Source organism: Clupea harengus, chromosome 1 (genome assembly GCF_900700415.2).
Source record: "Clupea harengus chromosome 1, Ch_v2.0.2, whole genome shotgun sequence".
NCBI classification, from domain to species: Eukaryota; Metazoa; Chordata; class Actinopteri; order Clupeiformes; family Clupeidae; genus Clupea; species Clupea harengus.
The window spans coordinates 27,411,545-27,435,334 of record NC_045152.1 but is presented as its reverse complement, the minus strand read 5'-3'; the positions used below and the strand labels follow the sequence as shown (position 1 = coordinate 27,435,334).

At 43.5% G+C, this 23,790-nt stretch overlaps 2 protein-coding genes across 4 annotated transcripts; one reads left to right on the top strand and one right to left on the bottom strand.

Annotated features, from left to right (window-relative positions):
• Positions 1-1,074: 1,074 nt before the first annotated feature.
• vapb (VAMP (vesicle-associated membrane protein)-associated protein B and C) lies at positions 1,075-5,269 on the bottom strand. The gene is made up of 6 exons (XM_012838760.3): positions 5,052-5,269; positions 3,746-3,898; positions 3,319-3,422; positions 2,979-3,059; positions 2,684-2,857; positions 1,075-2,509 (listed from the first exon to the last, which is right to left on the bottom strand). The coding sequence occupies exons 1-6, from the start codon at positions 5,107-5,109 to the stop codon at positions 2,345-2,347; spliced, it is 735 nt and encodes a 244-aa protein (XP_012694214.1). The 5' UTR covers positions 5,110-5,269; the 3' UTR covers positions 1,075-2,344.
• On the top strand, positions 5,200-23,706 carry LOC105910085 (DDB1- and CUL4-associated factor 1). Of its 3 annotated transcripts, none has more exons than XM_031574262.1 (23): positions 5,200-5,275; positions 10,077-10,200; positions 10,387-10,463; positions 10,824-10,897; positions 11,225-11,338; positions 11,450-11,587; positions 11,816-12,421; positions 12,575-12,676; positions 12,813-12,971; positions 13,079-13,258; positions 13,517-13,726; positions 14,071-14,240; positions 14,413-14,537; positions 16,573-18,116; positions 19,266-19,348; positions 20,245-20,329; positions 20,416-20,649; positions 20,805-20,898; positions 21,403-21,507; positions 21,679-21,752; positions 21,845-21,937; positions 22,624-22,894; positions 23,162-23,706. In XM_031574262.1, exons 2-23 carry the CDS (start codon positions 10,085-10,087, stop codon positions 23,218-23,220), a joined length of 4,713 nt encoding a protein of 1,570 aa, XP_031430122.1. In that variant the 5' UTR covers positions 5,200-5,275; positions 10,077-10,084; the 3' UTR covers positions 23,221-23,706. The 3 variants fall into 3 exon arrangements, with proteins under 3 accessions (XP_031430122.1, XP_031430110.1, XP_012694219.1); XM_031574250.2 differs by lacking the exon at positions 5,200-5,275 and adding an exon at positions 6,107-6,252; XM_012838765.2 differs by lacking the exon at positions 5,200-5,275 and adding an exon at positions 6,259-8,889.
• The last annotated feature ends 84 nt before the right edge of the window (positions 23,707-23,790 follow it).

Here is a 23,790-nt window from a genome sequence, read left to right as displayed (position 1 = left end):
TGTCCAAGTTTAGTACTAGAGATATGTGAGTTACCGTCCACACGGTGTCTGACCTTAAAACATACAGGTTAACCGACAGTTCTTTGGTGCACTCAAATGGTTAAATGGATTAGAATAAGATTTGCTGGGACTACAATTTACGTTTGGTAACAAATGTAATCACACTTTTGTCACGTGCATTGGAAGGACGTGGTTAAGCTCATACTTAATAATCAGTTTAACAGTGTTATAACACTGCCCCACTGTGTGCCTTAATCAAAGCAGTAGTTGATGACCATTCATTCAGGTTATGCAAAACAAACCATAGCTTTGTGTTCATGAATTTATTAGGAGGCCACATGGTCAGATCACATTATTAGGTAATGTGCGTTTTTTTATCAGTGTTTATGCCGTCTTTTTGATGTTGACGGAAACATTTTCTGAATTCTCTACACAACTGACTTCCAAATAATCCCACTGTCATTCCCATGCTGAGGTCAATCACTGTTCTCCTCCTCTTTACTGTGGAAACAAGCAAGCACTTATCTGAGACACTTATACTCATTGCACAATCTACAAATAATTCCCTACTCTCAACATAGTTCCAGTGTTTATTTCAAGATTTCAAGAACTCCCCCTTCAATCTTGTCCTTACAGATTCTTTTCTTGATTATAATATGGCCTTCCCTGCACAGGCATCACCATTACACTGACACTTGAAAAGATATAAATGGGTTTGAAAAACAGTTTTACATAAGCTACATCCTATGTCTGTACATATATATCTTAAGCAGGTCATTTCTGTGTTCTAAGATCATGTTTACACTTGTGATGAATTGTTGAGGTCATGCAAACAGTTTCAGTCCCATACAACTCAAATCCTGTTGTGGACTCTGATACTACAACCATAAATTTCAAACAGTTCAATCTACTGTAGTTCTACACAACACCAAGCTAAACTATGGCCTGGCAACAATCCAAACTGACCTCCACTGAGTAATGCGTGAAGGGATCTCTCACTGTAATACGCTGCTGCTTAAAATGACAAATATGCATATTTCAACTTCAGGAAAAAACAACACTCAAACCTAGAGCTAGTGATTAGATGGTCCCTTTGGAATAGACAGTATTTAATGTCATTTTAAACACAAGGGAAACCCCCCAAATGTTTCCATGCCCCCAGAAACAGTGAGAAGTCCATTAGCATACAGCTCTTTACAAAGCTCATGATTACAGTTATGGCTAATATGAATACAAAAAAAGAGGAAACAATGACAACAGCCTAATAATTACAGTACACATGAGATGCAGAAGCAACAAATGTAGATGTTATAAAACCAAGTAGAAGGAGAAGCACTTTGAATGGACGGCACCCAAGTCATTGTTCTCTTTCTTGTGTGTGTATGTATGTATGTATGTATGTATGTATGTATGTATGTGTGTGTGTATGTGTGTATGTGTGTGTTGCACCACCTGTGGAGACACGGGCAAGCCTCAGGGGGCAGTCATTTGCCATAAAGTATATTGCATTGGAAACGGTGAAACCTAAGTGTGATTTGTCATAAAAATGAGACCTTTGCCTTTTGGCTAGAACAGGGTTCCTGTGCAGCCCTACGTTGTATGTCAGCGCAGGAGCCTACAGGAAATCACTCACAAATCAAAAAACGTGAGGACAAAAACTCAGCCATATCTCATTACTGAAAGGTGACCGTTAACTAATACAAACGGAACAAGTGCAGTGCAGTGTTTACAGAAGTGAAATATCATTCACACAAGTAGTCCCCCACCTCAACAAGTTCAACTCAACCATCACAACCATGGGATGACACATATGCTAGCCTTCCTCCAGCATTCCTTTCTCCTGCCCTTCTGTCAACATCTCAAGAACAATTACAAACACCACCTTTTCAACCAGGATGTAAAAGGGCAACCTCAGTCCTCTTTAAAAAAAAAAAAAAAAAAAAAGAAAAAACCTATTAACACAAGCTTACCACCCAGGCACCCCCCCAGCCCACTCCCCCCAAATAAACATAATCATTTTTGTGCAAAAAAGGAACAGGGGAAAGAGAGGGAGGAAGGGAAAAGAGAGGGATGGTGAGATAGAGATGTGAGGGAGGGGGATTTAAAAGAGTATCTAGGTGAAAGGGAGAGCAGGGAGGATACACTATGATTAAAAGGCAAGATCTGTGACTTGGGTCTTCTTTTTTCATTATATAACTGATTACCTCTCCAAATTGTTATCTTAAATAATTTATCTAATGGATGAAAGCCGTGACAAGGCACTCCCCCCCCTTGGCCCGTCCCATTCTGTCTGTTCCATCCTAAAGCATGCTGCTGCCTTCGGGGCACTTGGCCCTCCTGCTGCCTACAAGGCCAGTTTGCCAATGATGACGCCAATGACGAAGAAGAGAACACAGAATGCCAGCACGCGGGTAGTGAGCCCCTCCTCCCTCAAAGCAGTGCCCGACGCAGAGCCAGAGACCGGGGGAGACATAGATGTAGTCTTCCTCCTTCTCAGCCCATCATCCTCCTGAAGAACGGGACAGGTAGACAACAAGAGAAAGGCAGAAAAAAAACAAGACATGAGGGGATGTTTATTAATCGTCACTGATGCTTTGTTTTGGTTCTAATTAAAAGCCTAATGAAAGTCTAATGGCTAATGTTAGCGGTCATCAACATCAACAGATTTAGGTTGGCCTCTGACCCGGATCTGCCGGTTATCCTCCCGGAGCCTCTGCACCTCCAGCTGGAGCCGCTTGCACTCGTCCATGATCTTCTTCACTTCCCCATCATCCAGCGAGACGCTGGCCGACTTCGGCAGTGAGGATTCCGACTTCAGCAAGGAGGAGGACAGAACCTTGTTGCTGTCACCTTCATGCTAAAGTAAGCGGATGTGGGGTTAAGGAGATAGAAGGAGAAAGAGAGAAAAGGGAAATTTCTATCGCTGCCTCTGCTTTAAGAAGTGAGATCAATCATATGTTGTCAGAAGTAGCACTTACAGTCTTATCACTGTCCGAGGGCATTTCAAACACACATCTCAGCTTAGAGTCCATCAGCTCCTCTGGCTTCGCCTCTTTCCACTGTGAGGAGAAGACAATGAGATTAGGATGTTGTGTTATCAGTGTCAGAATTCTATCTGACCAGATATGCAATTCAAATAATTCACATCGAAAACTATTTATGCACAAATCGTCTTTTTTTTCCTTTTGGATAACAGACACAAACACTACAAGCTGGCAAATGAGGTTCAAGTTGGAGTCCTTAGTTGTGTCCTTCAGAAGACAAAGCCAAATCAACGGTTTATGAATCCTGAGGGAAATTCTGAAGGTGGGCACTCACCACGCCCTCCATGTCCCCCATATCTGGAGGAGCCCGCAGGGACTGCACCATGAACTTATGTTTGCTTTTCTCATTGGGATCATAATCAAAGGGCTGGAGCATAACTTTAAGAAAAAGAACACAGCACCATCAGCCACCATCATCAAAACAACACAATTGAATACTCTAAACAGTATCAGACTGTGACACATCTGTGTTGTATGCATATTCTATATTTCATGTTTTATCCTGAAAGACAACTTGCAAGCACTGTTACCACTTTCATAGACTTAGACTATATGATAGGATGTTCTGATAGTTTGTGCCTACAGATGAGGCTGTGCATGCAAATTCATTCTTAAACTAAAATTCAATATCAAACTATGTTTGGCGGCTACAGTGTAGAATGATTCTACATGCATGCGTGCGTGCTATAAGTGGTACATACCAGAAACATTGATGGAGGTCCCAGCATCAATGACACCACTGTTGGGCCGCACACAGTAGCGGCGTGGTGCAGTGGTCTTCACCTTAAAACACACATTCCCGTCTGTGGGGTTGCCAAGCTTCAGGTTTGCAGTGACAACATCTGTAAATGGACCTGTGGAGAAGAGTAAACCAAGACAATGAGGCACAACCCATCGACAACATATTCTTTGCTTGATGGCAGTGCATACCCCTAATATTTTGCAGTACATATCCCTACGCTGTCATGCACCATGAGTCTACACTAATCGCTTAACATTCTACAAAGCAATGGAAAAGAAGCAAGAAAAAGTGAATCCAACACCCTCACACCCCAAATGTGTAGCCGTACTGATCGAATTTCAGTAGACATACTCAGAGGACTATATTTAACGCGTACTATATTTAACGCGATAAAGGGAACTCAAACACAGAGGAAAATGCATTGTTAGTAGGTGTTTAAGAATTATTCATCTCCATGAACCAAACTGTTACAACAACTGTACATCGGGAAGTCATACGGCTATAATGGCGTAGGTACGTGGTCGTTTACATCTTTTGCCATCATCAGCTTTCCTTGACTGAATGCAATCATGGCCAATATGTTAGTCTGTTGTTATTTCCTCCAACTAAACTCTGATAACAGATCACAGCAAGGGATAGCATAGCTACAGCTATATTACCAAAAAGGTGCTGTAAAGAGAGCTACTTGATTGGTACCACCAGGCAACAGGGTAGCGATGATGAACTGGTAAGCTATTGCAGACTGCTAACTATGCTAACCATTTTCCCTTGAGCATAGCTAAGTATTCTGCATTAAATCAGTGTGTCAATGCATAGAGTAATCAGCAGCTTACAGCGTCAATTGCAACAGACTAAGAAAATCTGTTCTGAGCGGGACTTGTATGCAGTGAGCTAGCGTTAGCGTTAAACAGACCAAGTATACAGGGCAGGCGAAATGACCGCGGCCTCCCTCTATCATTGCTAGCCAGCGATATAACCTAACCATTTCCAAAGACTCGGACGGAATAGACTAGTTAACGTTAGCTAGCTAACCGTACCCCCCGTTTACCCCACGTTAATCAGAAATAAGCATTACTATTTCTACAGATTTACAATTGTGTCATTCTGAAATAACCGACTCGGCACATTTTGTATGTGTCTAGCATTGTACGAATGCTGGTGTGGCCAAAATGACTCGCAAATAGCACCTACAGGCCCTACCCGTCGCTAACCCGCTAGCTAGCTAGCTATAGCACACCTTATATCTTGCCAACAACCTTCCTTACCTCTAAATTTGAGCTCATGTGGTGGGTCTAGCATCAGGATCTGTTCTTGCCTGGCCATATCCCAGTGCTTCGGAAGGCTGTCTAATGTACAAGGGCACTATATGGATACTAAGAATATAGCTGTCAAGATAGTTATTAAAATTAGCCTGTCTTCGGCTTAGAGGGATCGACCACTACTGCTCTACTTGGACAGCCAGCAACAGCTGTGCGGAGTCAGGAAGGAGGTGAGAATGAGGCTGCATGTGACGTCATATACGGTTTGTTCCATGTCCCTGCCTCGCTTTCTTGTTTTGTAAAGTGCACCCTAAATGGAGTTTACGGTTGAATAAAAACAATCGTTTGTAAGAACGAATGTTGCAAGAGAGGTCATAACGTTACCTCTTCATAGACACGCATTCATTTACTTTCATGGCCATAAAAAGGGTTAAACATTTTCAGCCTAAACATACTGAGAAGGCGTAGGCTACTTAGCGAGCTCAAAGCAGTTTATGGTTCGTATTTCACAATTCTGTAGCCTATTTTCAGCCATACATACATTCCACATAGGCCTATTCTGTACATTCTCAAACAGTAGAATCACGACCGTCTATCGTCTACCTATTTCTAAACAGGGACGTTGCTGGAAAGTGTGGACCCCCTGAAAAATCACAACTTCAACCTCAAATTTCGTATACTCTGACTGTCATGTGACTCCCCCTGAATCTTTTTCGTTTGATATGCCCCTGCTAGGAAAATGAACTTGTACTCCATCAAATGCCGGTATAATAAGTAACAGAAGAAAAAAAAATGCTACACAGATCGTATGCTGACAAATGAATCATTATCATCAAACAAATAAACAAACAAACTATTTAATGAGTAAATATCCAGCCAGTTCAGAACACTAGAATTAAGGGATATGGGATCAACTTCAATGTAAAAAAAAGTGAGCAGGGCCATCAGTCAGCCTAGGCAAATATGTGCCTTATACACCCTAAAATATATTATGTAGATTTTTTCTAGATGTCTCTAAAAAGCCACACCTACCCCTGTAGGTCCTGATAGCATGCTATCATAGGATGCCACCTTTTTTTGCATGTTTGGAAGGGACATTTTAATTTGAATTAAAGATCATAGCCTAAAGAATGCTTTCCACAATAAATGCTGCATCTAGTCATGCCTCTAAGATCCAGTATGTTGCGAATTATTTTTTGGAAAAAAGGTAAGATATTTTCTTTGTTGTTCAGCTAAGGGTGTAGAAAGTAGCCTATAGTAAGTCTGTAAGTGAAAGTACAGAAGGACTAACTTTGATAGTGAAAGTCAGACATCTCCTTGTCTACATTCACTTGAGTCAAACTCTTGTATATAGTTGTAGTTTTGAAACTGTTAATATGTGGAGCAGTAAGTGTGTGATATTTTGAGTGAACATAATGGGGTAAAATGGGGAAAGATCTTTTCAATAAACACATCACATAAAACATCTTAATACCCATATGGGCCATCCAAGTGAAGCATGTAGTATTTAGCTTAATAAAGACATGTATACTGTTTAAAGATATGCCTATATAGATATCTTCTAGACATACGGTGACAATGTAATTCTGAACTGCCATTATACCATATATCCCTGTATTAGTATTGATGCTGTTTCATGTTTTATACATTTCTTTAAGAACAAAAAAAATGTAACTGTTAAATGGAACACCTGAAGCTATGACTCAAGGTGTGAAATAAATATATATTAGTAAACTATTGCTTTTGTCAGGCCTTCAGAATTACATAGTTGATCATTATTTTTTATCAACAAAAATACTCGATCTTGAATAGATCTGACATAAATAAAAAAACTCATGTCACCGACACCAGAGAAGCCAATATATCAAGGAACGTGCAAAATCGCCTTCAAGGTGCATGTTCATGTAATTCTTTGCACTTTTTGTCAAATTCAGCAAATGTCTCCTCAGGTTCCTCTAACTGTCTGTCCAGTGTGTGCCCTCAAAAAGTGTTTGTGCAAAGTCCTAGATCTGTAAATGGAAAACAAACAAAGTGGCTCAGAACTAGCCATTCACTATTCCAGCCAATCAACAAGTTGCTTCAGGAACATAGAGGAGAGGTCAAATATCAAGAACCTTTGCCAGAATCGAAGACTCTAACTTTAATTGTCCATATTCTGAGAAAAAAATCAATGGGAGTTCTAAATGTGCCATCTGTTGTCATTATTGGCTCTTTTTCTGCCCAAAACATAGAGAAAATCCAGCAGGCTGCCCCAATTGTAGGCTATTTACAGTATACAGCAGAAGTGAATACACCCCTGTGCAATATTCCCTTAAATGTCAGATGATTCAAAATTGTATCATCTTACAGTAATTGCATTACTTCTAAGTTGAACAGTTGGGTATTTGCTCTCATGTAAAATTTAAAACTAACAGTTTATATTTGCTTTATTAAAAATACAGGCCATACAGTAGGACCTCAATGCAACAAAAGTCAGTACACCTTTCACTGCTGACATAATTTTTTTTATTTTTTCAATACTTTGTACCTTTTTATTCTTGATAACAGACCCAATCCTCCTCAGCATGGAGGATACAAGTGCTGCACACATCTCTGAAGAGATGTTCTGCCATTCGTCACACAATTTTTTTCAGGTGCTCTTTACAGGAGGGCTGGTGTTGCCCTGCCTTTCTCTGTAATATACCCAAAGGTGTTCTATTGGATTCAAGTCAGGCGACGTACTTTTTCCATGTTGTAGTTTTCACTTTTTTCTTCTTTAGAAACTTTTGTCTAATTTTGGCAGTATACTTTGGATCGTTATTATACTGGAATATTACTCTTCTGCCAAGCTTCTTGAGACTGGGAGTCATCTTGTCAGCCAGTATTTTGGTATATCCACAGGCATTCATGGTGTATAAATATCATCTCACCAACACCTTTTGCACTCATGCTGCCCCATATCATCACACTCACACCTCCGTAGTTCACTGTCGGGACTATGTATTCCCTGTCGTAGTCCTGGCCAGGTCCATGCCAAACATGCTGGACCTATCTCGCTGAACACATTTATCTGATAATGTCTTCCCAAAATTCATCAGGCTTTTTTCATGTTCTTAAGTAAAGTTTAATCTTGCAGTTTTGTGACAAAGAGTTGTTGGACTTGGGGTCCAGCATGTTTGGCGTGAACCTGGCCAGGAGGACTACCACAGTGAATGCATAGTCCCAACATAGTCCCAAAAAACTTCAATATATTCCACACCAAAAAATATACCTGTTTTGATCTTTGTCAATCTCGCCGATTCTCATGCCAAGTCAGCCTTGAAAGCGGGCAACTCTGATTTTATTACATTTATAGATGTATGCAAAAGTGAGTTGAGTAATAACGGGAATAGGAGTTGGAAAAGCTGTGGGTGGACCATGTATATAATAAATATGTTTTACACACTCTTACGGAGAGGCTTTATTTGTATATTGCTCTAGTCTCTAAGAAGCGAACACCTGAGTTAATATGAACATTTTCAACCGACTCGCGGGCCTACTAGGTTTCCACAAGAGGGACATGTCCATTTACCCAGCTGCAAAACAATTCTATGGTAGGGTCATGGGTGAATAGGCGGGATTTGTATACTTCGAAAAGAATCGACAGTCGCTCAACATGTGACGTAAAGAACGTGGTGGCCATAATAAACCTTGCCGCACACGGCAGCGCTAATATAAGTGATATCATAAAGCCAGTTCTATAGACGTAATTATCATTAGGTGTTCTATTTGAAATAGAATCGTGATTAGGTGTTGTGACCCTTTGGACACATATTGTTACTCCTGGAGTGGATTGTAAAGTTGGAACATTGAGCGGAACGAAAGAGTAAGATACTATACCGCTAGTTCACGAGCTTAGAACTGCCTGCAAGTCAGCTAGCTGGTTAGCACGTTTTCGAGTTGACAAGCCACCTAGCCAGACAGACTTCCAGCCAAAGGCTTGCCTGCTAGCTAATTAGCCCTAGCTACACACAAGCAAGCACAGCACGTTTAGCACATTTAGTCGTGCCACATTGCCTTTTATAACTTACATCCTGCATCCTTTGTCAATTTTTGTTAACTAAATGTGATCCGTGGCTCTAGCTAATATGTTGTTCAACTGTCATTGATACATTTAGCAATGTCAGGTTTGTTAGCTAGACCAGCATGTAACGTTAGCTGCTGGGCAGCTGGCTAAATGGTCTGCACATTCAGCTAATAGCGGACAACGTAATGTCACCCAAGCAGTCCGATGTCGATACAATTAGTGGTTTCGCTATGAACCTCTGGCTGGGTAGCTCAATTATTTTGCGGCCTGGCCAACGAGTTGATCAACTATATCTTACGGGAACGTTAATGTTACTCCAACACTAACGTCGAGGTAGCCAGTTGCCAGTTAAATTAGATGTCCAATTAGTTAACGTTAGCTCTTCAGGGTCTGTTTAGTGTTTAGACTAACGACTTAACAAGTTACTTAGCTTGTTACCGACCCGACATTGTTGTATTGTAATGTCGCCATACCTTCAATTGAGCTAGTTAGCCAGTTATATGTGCTAGCTAGCCAGATGTTGACAGAGATGTGATGAACTGAAGCACTGTGAACACAGCACGAGCTGAGATAATAGATTCGCCGTTACTTGCTGTTTTAGTGCTTTGACTTTTCAGCCCAAAAGAGAATTACTCTGCTTTGTTTGGGCCATTGTTTTCAAACGCGTTGTGCATGTTGGATTTGTAGCTGAGTTTCGTCCTAAACGGCAAGTTGACCGCGCGCCAGCATGTAGCGCAGCGGCAAGCGGTTCACCTGTTGACTGCTGCAGCACAGCGCAGCTGTCAGGCTAAATAACAGTGGCTTTGTACAGTTGCATCTGTTGAGAACGAAGCCTGTTGATGGTTCATTGTTTTACACGGAAGGATTTACTAGTCACAAACGCCAGTTGCACCAGATGACAGGAAAGCTCTAATCTGACCATGTGATGCTTCCATCTCAGTTCTTGTTGTTTCTGAATATCTCTCTTACTGTCTGTGTTCCTTTAGTCAGGGGGATGGCAGGGGTGGCGGAGGCCAGTGTGGACTCAAAGGCAGAGCTCACTTCTCTGCTGGAGCAATGGGAGAGAGACCAACAGGGGACCACACAAGACCTGGTGGCTATCTTAACCAAGTGAGTATGTGTATCCACAAACACTTTTTTGATGCCTGCTTGTATTGGAAAAGAACTGACTAGCATATGTTATTTCAAGAAGTACAATGGAAAATACAGGAAAGATGTTGTTGAAGCACAGACTGGTAGTGGGGCAGAGGCTTCGTGTATGATTTTGAGAGGTGCATTAGTATTGATTGTCTGCAGGATATCTGAACTGGTGGAGAGAGAGACAGAGGAGTACCGTAAAGCCGACCCTGACCCCTTTGATGATCGGCACCCAGGTAACCTCCATAAACATAGACACAGTTCATACGCTGTCCACTCTCCCAACTCTCACTATAATGACCACTATAACGATATGACTGGCCACACTGACCAGATGATGAAGTGATGCCCAGCTATTTAATTGTTCATGTTATTGTTATATATAACAATATGTGTGTGGTGTGGACGTTGCTGTTCTTATAACCTAAAGAAATATTTAAGACTATAGTTTTTACAGTTATCGTTACAGTTCTCATTTGCAGTGTGGATGGGCCTTTAAACTGATCTGAAATCCAGTGTCAGCCTTTGGTATGGGCTCTTAGAGTAAGTACTAGACTACAGTGGGATGGTTTGTGTTAAATGTGGCTGTTCTGTAGGACGAGCTGATCCAGAGTGCATGCTTGGACACCTGCTGAAGATCCTCTTCAAGAATGATGACTTCATGAATGCTGTAAGTGTTTGGGCAAATGTACATCATGGCATAAATGTAGTCTCTGCTGTGAGCAGTGTTTTATGCTTTAAAAAAATACAAAAATGAAATATATATAGACAATTTCTTTTTTCACATAAAATAATTTTTTATATATATATAAATATTTTTTCATTTTATGTCTGCATAAATATTGTCTGTGCCACAGAATGTTCTTTTGGTGTAAGTGTGGATGTCAGAGAGGGAGATGTATTATGTAGTCAAAGTTTTTCCCAAAAAATAATGTATATGTTTGATGAATTTGGTGCAGAGTTTGTTACTAACACTGGTCATTGGCTCTGTGTAAAGCTGGTGAACACGTATGTGATGAGCAGTAGGGAGATTACCCTCAACACAGCCGCTTGTCGCCTCTTGCTGAACATCATGCCAGGGCTGGAAACTGCTGTCGTGTTTCAGGAGAAGGTATGGTTTATGTGACAATATATAAGTTAATGTGCCTGTCTTCACGTGAACAGGCTTGTAAAGGCATGCACAGTATTTACCATTGATATGTGATTGTGTGTGTGTGCGCAGGAGGGGATTGTGGAGAAGCTGTTTAAGTGGGCTCAAGAGGCAGAGCAGCCCTTGAGGATCTATTCTGTGGGTCTACTAGCAGGAGCTATGGAGAACCAGGACATCGCTGCCAACTACCGTGAAGAAAACTCTGTATTGGTTGGTCACATTTTTTTTTAATTGGTCATCTATATTGTGCTAAGCACATCACACACTGGACTTGAGCTTGCAGGGCATGAAAGATGGGCAAGCGAATAAACCAGCGTGCTTGCGTGCGATTTTTGTAAATGCTGAATGACTTGACCAACTCCTTAACAGTTGCTATTAGGGAGGCATCATCTCTCATGTCATCTCACTAATTCATTTGAATTTTTTTCTCTTGTGAAGGTGCCACTAATGTTGCAGCGCTTGCGGGAGCTGCAAGAACGAGAGGTGGAGAGCAGGAGGGAGTTCAGGCGGCCAAGTCCTCGCAAGCCCCCCAGTTTGGAGCCTATGTTGCCTCTGGATGAGGAGACAGTGGACTGCAGCGCCTTCGAAGACAAGAATGGCATGGACAAGAGTGGGATAGCGGAAGAGGGAGAGAGCGCAGGTACAAGAGGAGATTGTTATGGTTTAGAGCCCAACAATGAGATTTCTTTCAACCTTGGATCGGCGCAGAAGTCCACCAGTCTCGCCAACTCGCTCAGGAAGAGTCTCTCCAAGATGGAGAGCCCAGACAGCGAGTCCCCTGGAGCTGACGTAAGCGATGGGCAAACCGAGGGAGGAAGGCAGGCGCAGAAGAAGACAGAGCGAGAGAACGGTCGCAAGGCTAAACAGAAGCTGAACTTCACCCTGTCCGAGCCAGAACGGAGCCTTAGTGAGCTGAGCAACAGCAGCTGGTCAGAGATGAGCCCGTGGGTGATTGGCCAGAACTACCACTTGGACCCTCTCACACCTGCTATTGAACAGCGTCTCATCCTGCAGTACCTGACCCCACTGGGGGAGTATCAGGAGGTGAGTCCATACTCCCGGCACAGAGGGAATCAGTACACACACACACACACACACACACACACACACACACACACACACACACACACACGTAAATGCTCAGAAACACACACACACACGTAAACACTGACCCAAACTTTGTTGCTCTTTGTGTAGCTGTTGGCAGTATTCATGCAACTGGGAGCCAGACAGCTTCTCATGCACTACATGGATCTCAAACAGACTAATGACGTGCAGTTAACCTTTGAAGCCCTCAAGGTAAGTTCTTCTATGAAGGCCTAAACTCTCTGCATTCAGTGTATGCTAGAAAACACTCAACACCCATGTTAGCTTCCCCAAGAAACACACCAAACATAGCTTTTATTAATGCCCTCTTGTATTTCTGCCATCTCAGTATCTGGCCTCCCTGCTGTTGCACAAGAAGTTTGCTGCTGAGTTTGTGGCTCATGGTGGAGTGCAGAAGCTTCTGGATATTCCACGTCCCTCCATGTCGGCCACCGGTGTTTCCTTGTGTCTGTATTATCTGGCTTATAATCAGGATGCCATGGAGAGGGTAGGAAGCCTGTTGCAGGAGTGCACATGCATTTAGTTTTATATATACACACACACACACACACACACACACACACACAGTGACGTTCTCATTTGTATGTTTATCAGGTGTGTATGCTTCCCCACTCCATCCTCTCTGAGGTGGTGAAGTACACCTTATGGCTTCTGGAATGCTCCCATGCCTCAGGCTGTTGCCATGCAACCATGTTCTTCTCCATCTCTTTCTCCTTCCGGGCGGTTCTGGAATTGTTTGACCAGCAGGATGGACTGCGTCGTCTAGTCAATCTGGTAATGGCCTTATAGTAAATGTCCTGAGTCATGAGTAGGAATGTCTGTTGCCTACTTCTTCCCATGGATTTGTAAGAAAGCATGTTGGCTTGTCTGTTTGGGTGACTCAATACTAAATGTGGAACTGGACATATTTTTGGATGGTCTCAAGGATATGATATGGTCTCAAGGATCTATGGCAAGTCCCTTTGCATAATGCTGTACAGCTAGCACTGTAATGTCTATTTACCGTGTGTGTGTGTGTGTGTGTGTGTGTAGATCAGTACACTGGAGATCTTGAACCCAGAGGATCAGGGTGCACTGCTTAGTGATGATGAGATCTTCTCTAGCAGACAGACAGCCAAACACACCTGTATGGCACTGCGCAGGTACTTTGAGGCTCACCTGGCCATCAAGGTGGAGCAGGTCAAGCAGTCCCTGCAGCGCACAGAAGGGGGAGCTCCAATCCACCCACAGCCGTATTACAAGGTAGGATACACGTTCACATCAACACCCATGTGCAGGATACAGTACTGGTGAGCTAGTTATTGTTACTCAGATTTTTCAAGCAGGTTAAGATGCTACCTTATTTTTAACCGGTGTAAGTAATGTGAAATGTCATTAGTATTGTTACTTATTTAACTACACTAATTTTGTTCTTAAAATGTGTGTGTGTGTGTGTGTGTGTGTGTGTGTGTGTGTGTGTGTGTGTGTGTGTGTGTGTGTGTGTGTGTGTGTGTGTGTGTGTGTGTGTGTGTGTGTGTGTGTGTGTGTGTGTGTGTGTGTGTGTGTGTGTGTGTGTGTGTGTTTGTATACCTGTGGCACATGCGTAGGCGTGCACATATACACATGAGCAGGTGGTTGAGATGATGGAGTTCCTCTTTGAGTTTGGGCCTGTGCGTCTCTACTGGGAGGCAGCGGAGGTCTTCCACAATATGTCTTGTGTGCAGCTTCTGCTTCAGCTTATCTCAATAGCCTGTGACTGGAGGACATACTATGGCAGGTAAGGGCTATTGAGGGTGGCGAATAGGATTGGACACTAGGTGGTGTAGCAGTGCTGCGCATGTTACACTTTCCTGTGAATTCCTGCAATTCAAGTTTTTGGCAAGAGTGACTTGTCGTTAAAAAGGGTGATCTAGTGCCATCAGCTGTGTTTGTGTGTGTGTGGGTTTCAGGAGTGATACGGTGCGTTACGCGCTGGACATACTGAGCATCCTGACGGTGGTGCCAAAGACCCAGCTGCTGCTGGCTGAGCCGGTGGCCGTGCTGGATGAGGGGGGCTCCACCATCTCCACCGTGGGTGAGTTGGACCAGCCGGTCTCCCCCCTTGTCCATGCTCTTCACTACACTCGCTCTTCACTCGGCAGTCCCATTGTTGACACCATAGCGAGCAAGGTTGTCAGTAGTACAGAATCTTACTTGATGAGTTTTTCAACAAGACCTCTTCGTAAAACTGCAAACAAAAACATTAGGCTTTGCCCTAATAATCAAGTTGCACTCACAAGTTGTAGTCTATAAATAAAAATGAGCACACTGTAGGTCCCTTTAGATTACTTGGTAGAAGACACAACTGCGTAATATTTAAGTAATCTGGGGGACAGGCTATACAGGCTTATCAAATATAAACATACATATCTCCGCACTCTTTGGGCTTATCCAATTATTTGAAGGCCAACCTTTTGATCTTCGGGTGCTTACATACATAAATTAAGCAGTGATCTTTGTCCCTCTAAACCAGTGACGTGCGGTGAGGTTCGTAGCTGGTGAGGCACAGAAACCGGAAGTGATTACGTCATTCCGGTCTCTAGTTGTTTAAAACATAGACATGTATACATACAAGTTATTGTCTAATACCAGGATCAAACGATCGTTTTTTTTTTTTAATTGTGATAAGTTATACGGCTCAATACTCAACTGACTTGTTAACCGAACTTTTACATAGTCATACGACTAAACTCACAACCGGAGACGGTTGTGACAGTGGTCAAACAGGGGACTGACGAACACTGCGATTGCTTGGTTCTTTAATTCCTGTATCATACACAAACAACAGTTGGCATAGGCAGCATTGCTGACAGGCAAACTTCTTCTGTCTCATTTTATACAACACATTAATCAAACAAAAAGTAAACCAGTGCACGAACAATTCGAACAACCATGCACATATTATATTACACACATATAACACACATATTTCGCTATTGGAGCAACATACCTGTATCATACACAAACAACAGTTGGCATACACAGCATCTGCACAAGTAAAATAAAATGATAAAATACATCAGGTTCAGTATGGCAGCACGGTTAGCTAGCTAACGCTAGCCAACGCTAGCTAACAGAACGTGAGGAATGGGAAGTTCCCAGCGAACTATAGCTAATCACAGTGTGTATATATAATGAACCTCGTAGTCAAGTGAAAAATACAATCAACTTTCTGCCCATTGACAAAACTGCTTTACAACCAACACAATACATACTAATCATAGAAAATACACGTTACATGTCGAAGTTGTCGACATTCACTGCATCTACCTATCTAAAAGTTTACAAATTGTGATGGTCATTTTGCATAGTGGACCTACCGCTGACAGGCAAACTTCTTCGGTCTCATTTACAGTCCAGACATTGTCACACGTTGAGAAGAGATGACGGGGAAAGAGCGAATTATCTTCTGTCCCGTCATTTGAAGCAAACCTTTGAGCTCCGGCATTGGTCTCCCATCATTGGTCATTTCACGTTTGGACTGAAAGTCCAGTTTTGAGAACTGCTTCAGCTTAGCAATAAAATCTTCCATTTTCACTGTCAAGTAGAAGTGTAGAAGAAGAGCAACGTTCCCCAGCATAACCCCCACAGGTGCGCCCTCGCACGCCCCCCTCATTGAGGCAGAGGTACTGTGTGCCTCACCTACATGATTTTTCAATGCGTTTTGAGCTCAGCTCAAAGGTTCTACGCATGCGCATGAAGGTGAGGCTCTGCCTCCCCTGCTTCCTATGACCGCACGTCCCTGCTCTGAACTATAGTGCAGTAGTAACAGTGACGGCGATGTTGCACATTATCACAGTAAATGTTTCTTGGTTCTCCATTTTCAACCAGCAAAACATTGTATTTCATTTTTTATTTTCAGTATTCATTACACTTGTATATTACTCAACTTCCTCAAAGGTGCCAATTGTAAGTGTGTGTGTGTGTGTGTGTGTGTGTGTGTGTGTGTGTGTGTGTGTGTGTGTGTGTGTGTGTGTGTGTGTGTGTGTGTGTGTGTGTGTGTGTGTGTGTGTGTGTGTGTGTGTGTGTGTGTGTGTGTGTGTGTGTGTGTGTGTGTGTGTGTGTTACAGGCATGAGCATTGTTCTGGTTGTGGCTGAGGGCGAGGTGTTTGTCAACGATGCGGAGATCCAGAAGTCGGCGCTGCAGGTGGTCATCAACTGCGTGTGCGCGCCAGATAAGCGAGTGTCCAGCATCGGCAAGTTCATGGGGGGCACCCCGCGCCGCCGCCTGCCCCAGAGCAACCGCGCCAGTGAGAGTGTGCTGGCCAAGATGTGGAACGTGGTGCAGTCCAACAACGGCATCAAGGTGCTGCTTTCGTTGCTCACCATCAAGATGCCCATCACGGACGCCGACCAGATCCGCGCTCTGGCCTGCAAGGCCCTGGTGGGACTGGCCCGCTCGGCCGCCGTCCGCCAGATCATCAGCAAGCTGCCGCTCTTCAGCAGCGGGCAGATCCAGACGCTGATGAAGGAGCCCGTGCTCCAGGACAAGCGCAGCGAGCACGTGCGCTTCTGCAAGTACTCCGCCGAGCTGATCGAGCGTGTCTCGGGCAAGCTGCTGCTGATGGGCACGGACGTGTCGCTGGCGCGGCTCCAGAGGGCCAGCGTGGTGGCGCAGTCGCGCATCTCCTTCCCCGAGAAGGAGCTGCTGCTGCTCATCCGCAACCACCTGGTGGCCAAGGGCCTGAACGACACGGCCACCACCCTCACGAAAGAGGCCGACCTGCCCATGGCCCCGTTGGCACACAGCCACCCCTCCCACCCCGTGCCCTTCGCCGGGCCGGGCGTCTCCATGACTGCACCGACCGCCCCGGCCGCCATCCTCCCACGGACTCCAAGGCTGGTTAATGGTGTGGCGGCGCGCTTTGGAATCCACACCTCCACTTCGCCCAGCCTTCATGCCCAACCTCGCCCCTCCAACTCACTGCTCCACATCGCCCTTCCCTCCTCCTCCTCTTCCTCCTCCAGCGCAGCTGCCGTCATCCCGCAGAGTTCCGCGCCTCAGACTGCCACTTACAGTAACGGCTCGCCTCTGATTGGGCGGATTTTGTTCACACGGGAACGTCCGTCTCCTTGCACGGACCGCCGCAAGCCACGCGTTCTGCGTCAGAAGTCTGATCACGGGGCTTTCAGCCAGAGCCCTGCCATGAAGAAGCAGCTAGACCGCCACCTGCCCTCGCCCCCCGCGCTGGACAGCATCATCACAGAGTATCTGCGGGAGCAGCACGCCCGCTGCAAGAACCCTGTCACCACCTGCCCGCTCTTCAGCCTTTTCACCCCGCACCAGTGCCCTGAGCCCAAGCAGCGCCGCCAGGCCCCCGCCAACTTCGCCCCGCGCCTCACCCGCCGCACCGTCTACCCTAAGTACGGGGGCGTGGACGGCGGCTGCTTCGACCGGCACCTCATCTTCAGCCGCTTCCGACCGATCTCGGTGTTCCGCGAGGCGGACGAGGACGAGAGCGGCTTCATGTGCTGTGCCTTCTCAGCGCGGGAGCGGTTCCTCATGCTGGGCACGTGCACCGGCCAGCTCAAGCTGTACAACGTCTTCACCGGACAGGAGGAGGCCAGCTACAGCTGCCACAGCTCAGCCATCACACACCTGGAACCCTCCCGGGTGAGCCAGCTCTCCACACTCACCACACACACACCACACTCACCAACCGACCACATTTTCACTGGTTTATTCACAATCATTTCAGAACTACGTTAGTCTGTTAGTGTTTGAATGAGTGAACAGCATGTTGTGTATGCTTGGGTGAAACCGAGAGAGATTTGGAGAATGAGCCCAGTTAGGCAGATGGAGCTCAGTATGTGTGGACTAGGGTCCCACTAGTGTCGACACTTGGCATTTAGGCACACAGTGAGATGACTTTATAATCTGAAACCAGATCTGTGTTAGGGAACCATGGTTTCTTGTTGCATCTCCACTTCTTTTGCATTTCCAGGAGTTACAGAACCTTGGCTGTAAAACCTAACAGTTTTTATTTTATTTTTTTATTTTTTTAAGGTCAAAAGGCAGAAATTGACATGTTTACTGAATTACATCAATATGCAATGTGTGTACATTTGGTAATCGATCTCTCATTCCGTCCTACATTTTTCATATATATATATATATATATATATATATACAAACACAAAAATATACATACGTCATCGTTGACCTACATTATTATCTTTTCAATGTAAGATGAAAAAAAACTCCATTTTAAACAACACTTGTCTGTACGTATTAGTCTATTTAATGTTCCCAATAACTAAAGATGACAAAATCATGGTCCGTGTGGTGATGACACCATTCATTATTGTAATATGATAATATAAACATAATATGCATTGATGATAATCAATAATAATAAAAATATTAAATAAAATCACTGAGGGTCCAGCGTTGGGGGTTCATGTCCGTATGCAGAACCACAACGCTGCTGAAAAACATCCAAAGGGATGAGTACACTGAGTAATCATGTTCAATAATTTATCTCAATATTGACCAAAATATTTGTGATTATGATTTTTTTTTTTTGATAATCAAGCAGCCCTACTTTATTGTTACTTTCTAGTCACCACTCATTTTGACATTCATTCACTTGCTCAAAATTGACATGGTTATTGTTTATGTTGATTCATGTTTAGAAAAAAACTTTTTAGTCCTTGCATTGTTGATCAGATTTCCTGTTACTTTCTTAACTGCTCATGCATCCATCCATCCATCCGCGTAGCCCTCACTGATGTCTTCACTGCTCTGTGATTGTTCCCACAGGATGGCTCTCTGCTGCTCACCTCGGCCTCCTGGAGTTACCCCCTCTCAGCCCTCTGGGGCATGAAATCAGTCTTCATCATGAAGTGAGTTCAGATCAGACTGCCTGTCCCTGCTCCCTCTCTGCTCCCCTCCTGACGACTCTCTTCTTAGTTCCCACCGCTGCCCTCCCCGTCACACGTTAGAACACAGCTTTTCCTCATGCTCTCCGTGTTGATGTTTACCTCCATCCACATTCTCTGAAATATGTTATCTGAGAAATATTTTCGCTCTTTTATTTATATATTTATTTTATATATATATTTTTTTATTTATTACAGTAGCAATGGAAATGCATGAAACAATAGTTTAGTCATACGCCATGCTAACACATGAATTGTAATCAGAATTCATGTTTTTAAATGTTTTATTTTAGTAGTAAAACTGGCCAGTCTCCTGTTCCCCTTAATGTGCTCCAGGAGGTAAGAACTAGGACGAGCTAAAGCGCAATGTGTCGGAGGACACTGAGAGCAGGTTTTTCCCCATGTCAGCACTGCACCTAAGCTGTGCTCTACCGGCGTGGACATAGTGCCTCATGATTTAATTGTAAGGGCCTTACTTAAAGTACATGGAACATGCCGCTCTGTCAGCTGAAGTGCCCAGGTAGTCTGTGTTTAACCCATGGCACCACTTTGCTCACTGAGCTTCAAGAGCATCTATAAATAGCTGAAGTATCCCAGTGAACAGGACTGGGATTTCATCCAATATCAGTGACCTTCTCAGATCTCAAACAAAGCAGGTCTGAGATGAGAGTGCACAATAGAGTGGAGATATTCAGCATCAGCCAGCGACGTCTGCACTTGCCATCATCCCTTTGGCAAAATATTAAGTCAAAGACCAATGATCACGAACATTGTATATAACGTTACCGCTAAATGCATTATATAAGAATGGATCTACGAATTAAATGAGCTGACAGACTTCAATTTCATGTTGATTTCAGGCATTCCTTTTTAGACGATCACTATGTGGAGTTCAGTAAACTTTCTCAAGACAGGGTCATCGGGACAAAAGAGCATGTTGCTCATGTAAGTGTTTGCCATACTTGGTTACAGTGTTATATGGATGGAGTTCACTAAGATTTCTAAATATCAACCAACTATCCCTCTACCAGATATATGACATCCAGACAGGCCTAAAAACGCTCACTCTGAATAACCCTGACCTGGCGAACAACTACAAGAGGAACTGTGCCACCTTCAATCCCACGGACGACTTGGTCTTGAATGACGGTGTCTTGTGGGATGTGCGCTCTGCTCAGGCCATCCACAAGTTTGACAAGTTCAACATGAACATCAGTGGTGTCTTCCACCCCAATGCCCAGGAGGTCATCATCAACACAGAGATCGTATCCTTCCCACATGAGTGTTGCCTGTGTGTGTGTGTGTGTGTGTGTGTGTGTGTGTGTGTGTGTGTGTGTGTGTGTGTGTGTGTGTGTTTTCTGTGTGTGTGTGTGTGTGTGTACTCCCTCTCAAAATGTTCTCTCCTTAATGGACATGTTAGTGGGATCTACGGACATTTCACTTACTTCACACAGTCCCAGCACTTGACCAGTGTAGGATTGTGTTCAATAACAATGGAACAGTCATTTATGGAGGTGAGTATACTGTTAGGTCTTATGATCATTTTTGGTGCCCATGACATTTAAGGCAGAAATTATTTTCCAAGCCCTGTTTTTTTTGTTGTTGTAGTCTCCTGCAATTTAGGAGCATTTTAGAGGGCGAGACTAAATCCCCTCAGTATTTCAGATATCAAACAGTGACCGTGACCGTGACCCCAGATATTTTTCTGAATTTCTTTGAACACTCTCTAAGACATAAACATTGATTCTGTTTTATCTCCGCACTACTTTGGTCAAAAACTGAACTTGCTCTGGGTCCCTTGCCCTGTCATGGTCTGTTAAACACAGCCTAATGTGTCAAACATGGCCTACATCACCTTTGAAACGCATCACGCACACATACACACAAGCATGCACACACAGGTTATAGTTATAGTATAAGGACGGCAAGGTGAGCTTTTGTGAGTGAGAATATACCCCATGGGAAGTGCTCAGCAGAGTTTCCATGGTAACCTGTGCCTGTGTGACGCTTTCCCCTAGCAATGCGGCAGGCTGATGATGATGATGACATGCTGGAGCAGCAGATGAAGAGTCCCTTTGGCTCCTCCTTCCGTACATTTGATGCTACCGACTACAAACCCATCGGTAGATGTCCACACGCAGACAGACAGACAGACAGACACACACACACACACACACACACACACAGATGTACACAGAAACAATTAAAAAACATTTTTTATACATTACAAAATTACTTATAAATGATTACTATTTAGAATTTTTCTTTCTTTTTTTCATTTCATTTTTAAACAGCCACTATCGATGTGAAGAGGAATATATTTGATCTGTGTACAGACACAAAAGACTGCTACCTGGCTGTAATCGAGGTAAGAATTTTGTCTGAAGAACACCTAATCATTTGTGATCATTTGTGTGTTTTGATTGCTTTATTTCTGTGTGCATCTTTCTGTCTTAACAGAACCAGGATGCAATTAACATGGACACAGTGTGTCGGCTCTACGAAGTGGGGCGACAGCGCTTGGCAGAGGAAGAGGAGGATGAGGACGATCAGGTGAGTTGGTGGTGCAGTGTTTAGCTTGATCGCTTTGATTCCCAATCAGTGAAGGTTGTCTATGCTTTTGGATAAAACTGTCTGACATTTGAATTTGAAAATGTCTCTAAAAAAAAAAAAGGTCAGGTATTTAGCAAAGTGCTCACCAGAGATAACCAAAATCCAGCAAATTACTGATATTCCATCCCAAAACAAAATATAGCATATAGCAGAAATGCACAAGTAGTGTTCTAGTGTATGTTTTAAACTATATAAAATGAACTAATTTGAAGTAAGACCATTCAACACTATCTGTTAATACTTCTAAGAGAAATACTGCTCTTTTGAGATTCATAAAGAGCAATTATTAGGGAAATTGAACGAGCATACACCACACTGATGGAGAATACTTGTCTGATTTGGTCTCTCAAAATGTTTGTATATTTGGAACCCTTTAAATAGATGCGGTCAAAAGTTCAGTCACTATCCAATATTCAGAACAGTGTTATGTCACAAATTATTAGGTGTACCATGACCATGACAGTAAATGTTTGGCACAAACACAAATGATGTGTGAAGTGGATCACAGGGCTTTGTGGTAACCATGGAGTTTGAAATGGAGAAATCAGAAGTAAGGCATGGTCTTGTATGGCAAGTGATGCACATTGACCTTCGCCTCATGTTAAATCTCTTAACTTCTCTTGAAGGACGAGGAAGAGCAGGAAGAGGATGATGACGATGATGACTCTGATGATGACCTGGATGACATCGACATGGATGACATTGAAACAGACCCCATCTTGGCAGAGCTGGAGAATGACAACAATGGAGAGGAAGAGGATGGTGACAACGACTTCTCTCCATCGGATGATGAAGAGGTGGCACGTTTGCTGGAAGAGGAGGGAGATGATGACGACGACGACGATGACGACGACGATGATTCTGATGATAATGATGCAGAATTGGTCCTGGACAACAGTAAGTTTAACATGAAAATTCTTCTTCTGCTGTTGAAGAGTAGGACTGAATGTGTCATGAAAAGATTTCTATAGTTCAAGTTTATTATCATATACTCATAAACAGCATTTATCAGTAATGAAATTCTTTGATGAAAGACTTTCTTATAGATCATTTACATTTTATACATTATTTTGTATGTATGGTTTTGAATCTGAATACGAGACGGCATACTAGTTTTGTGTGTTCTGACTTATCTTTGACACACTTTTTTTTCTGTCTATACAGCAGACAGCTCCGACAACTCTGATCTGGAGGACGACATCATTCTCTCACTGAACGAGTGAGGAAGAAGAAGACATGGCGTGAGCTGCTGACAGGAGTTTGGAAGAGGGAGAGAGAGACGCCACTGCCCCACTGTTCCGGGGGAGCGAGGCCTCTCGGGGCGCTCCTGATCTGCTCACTCTTCTGATGCTGTATCAGGAGAACACTTGAAAAAGACCAGCTTTGTTTGCTCATTTTATTTTGACTCCTTTGGTTTGATTTTTGATGGGTAAACTTGAGCGACTTCTCTGGGAGTCGTGTCTATTCTGCTAGTGTACTAAAGTGTGGACTCGGCCTATAGGCTGAGCAGGTGCTGGGCTGAACCGGTGTGTTGTCTGCACTTGTTTTCCAGTGTTACTTTTACTTTTACCCCCCCCCCCCCTTCTTTTCTTTAATAATTTCCCCTTTCTAATTCTCAAAATGCCACACTGATGTAAAGCCCCTGGACCTTACTACTTGTGCAGAATGTATGTATCTAAAGTATTTTTCTATAAATGTAATAAAACACAGTCTTCTCTGTGTTTAATTTGGAGATTTAGCTAGCTTTTTAAACAAAAAAAAAAAAACATAAACTGTGACATGGCATTGCAAGT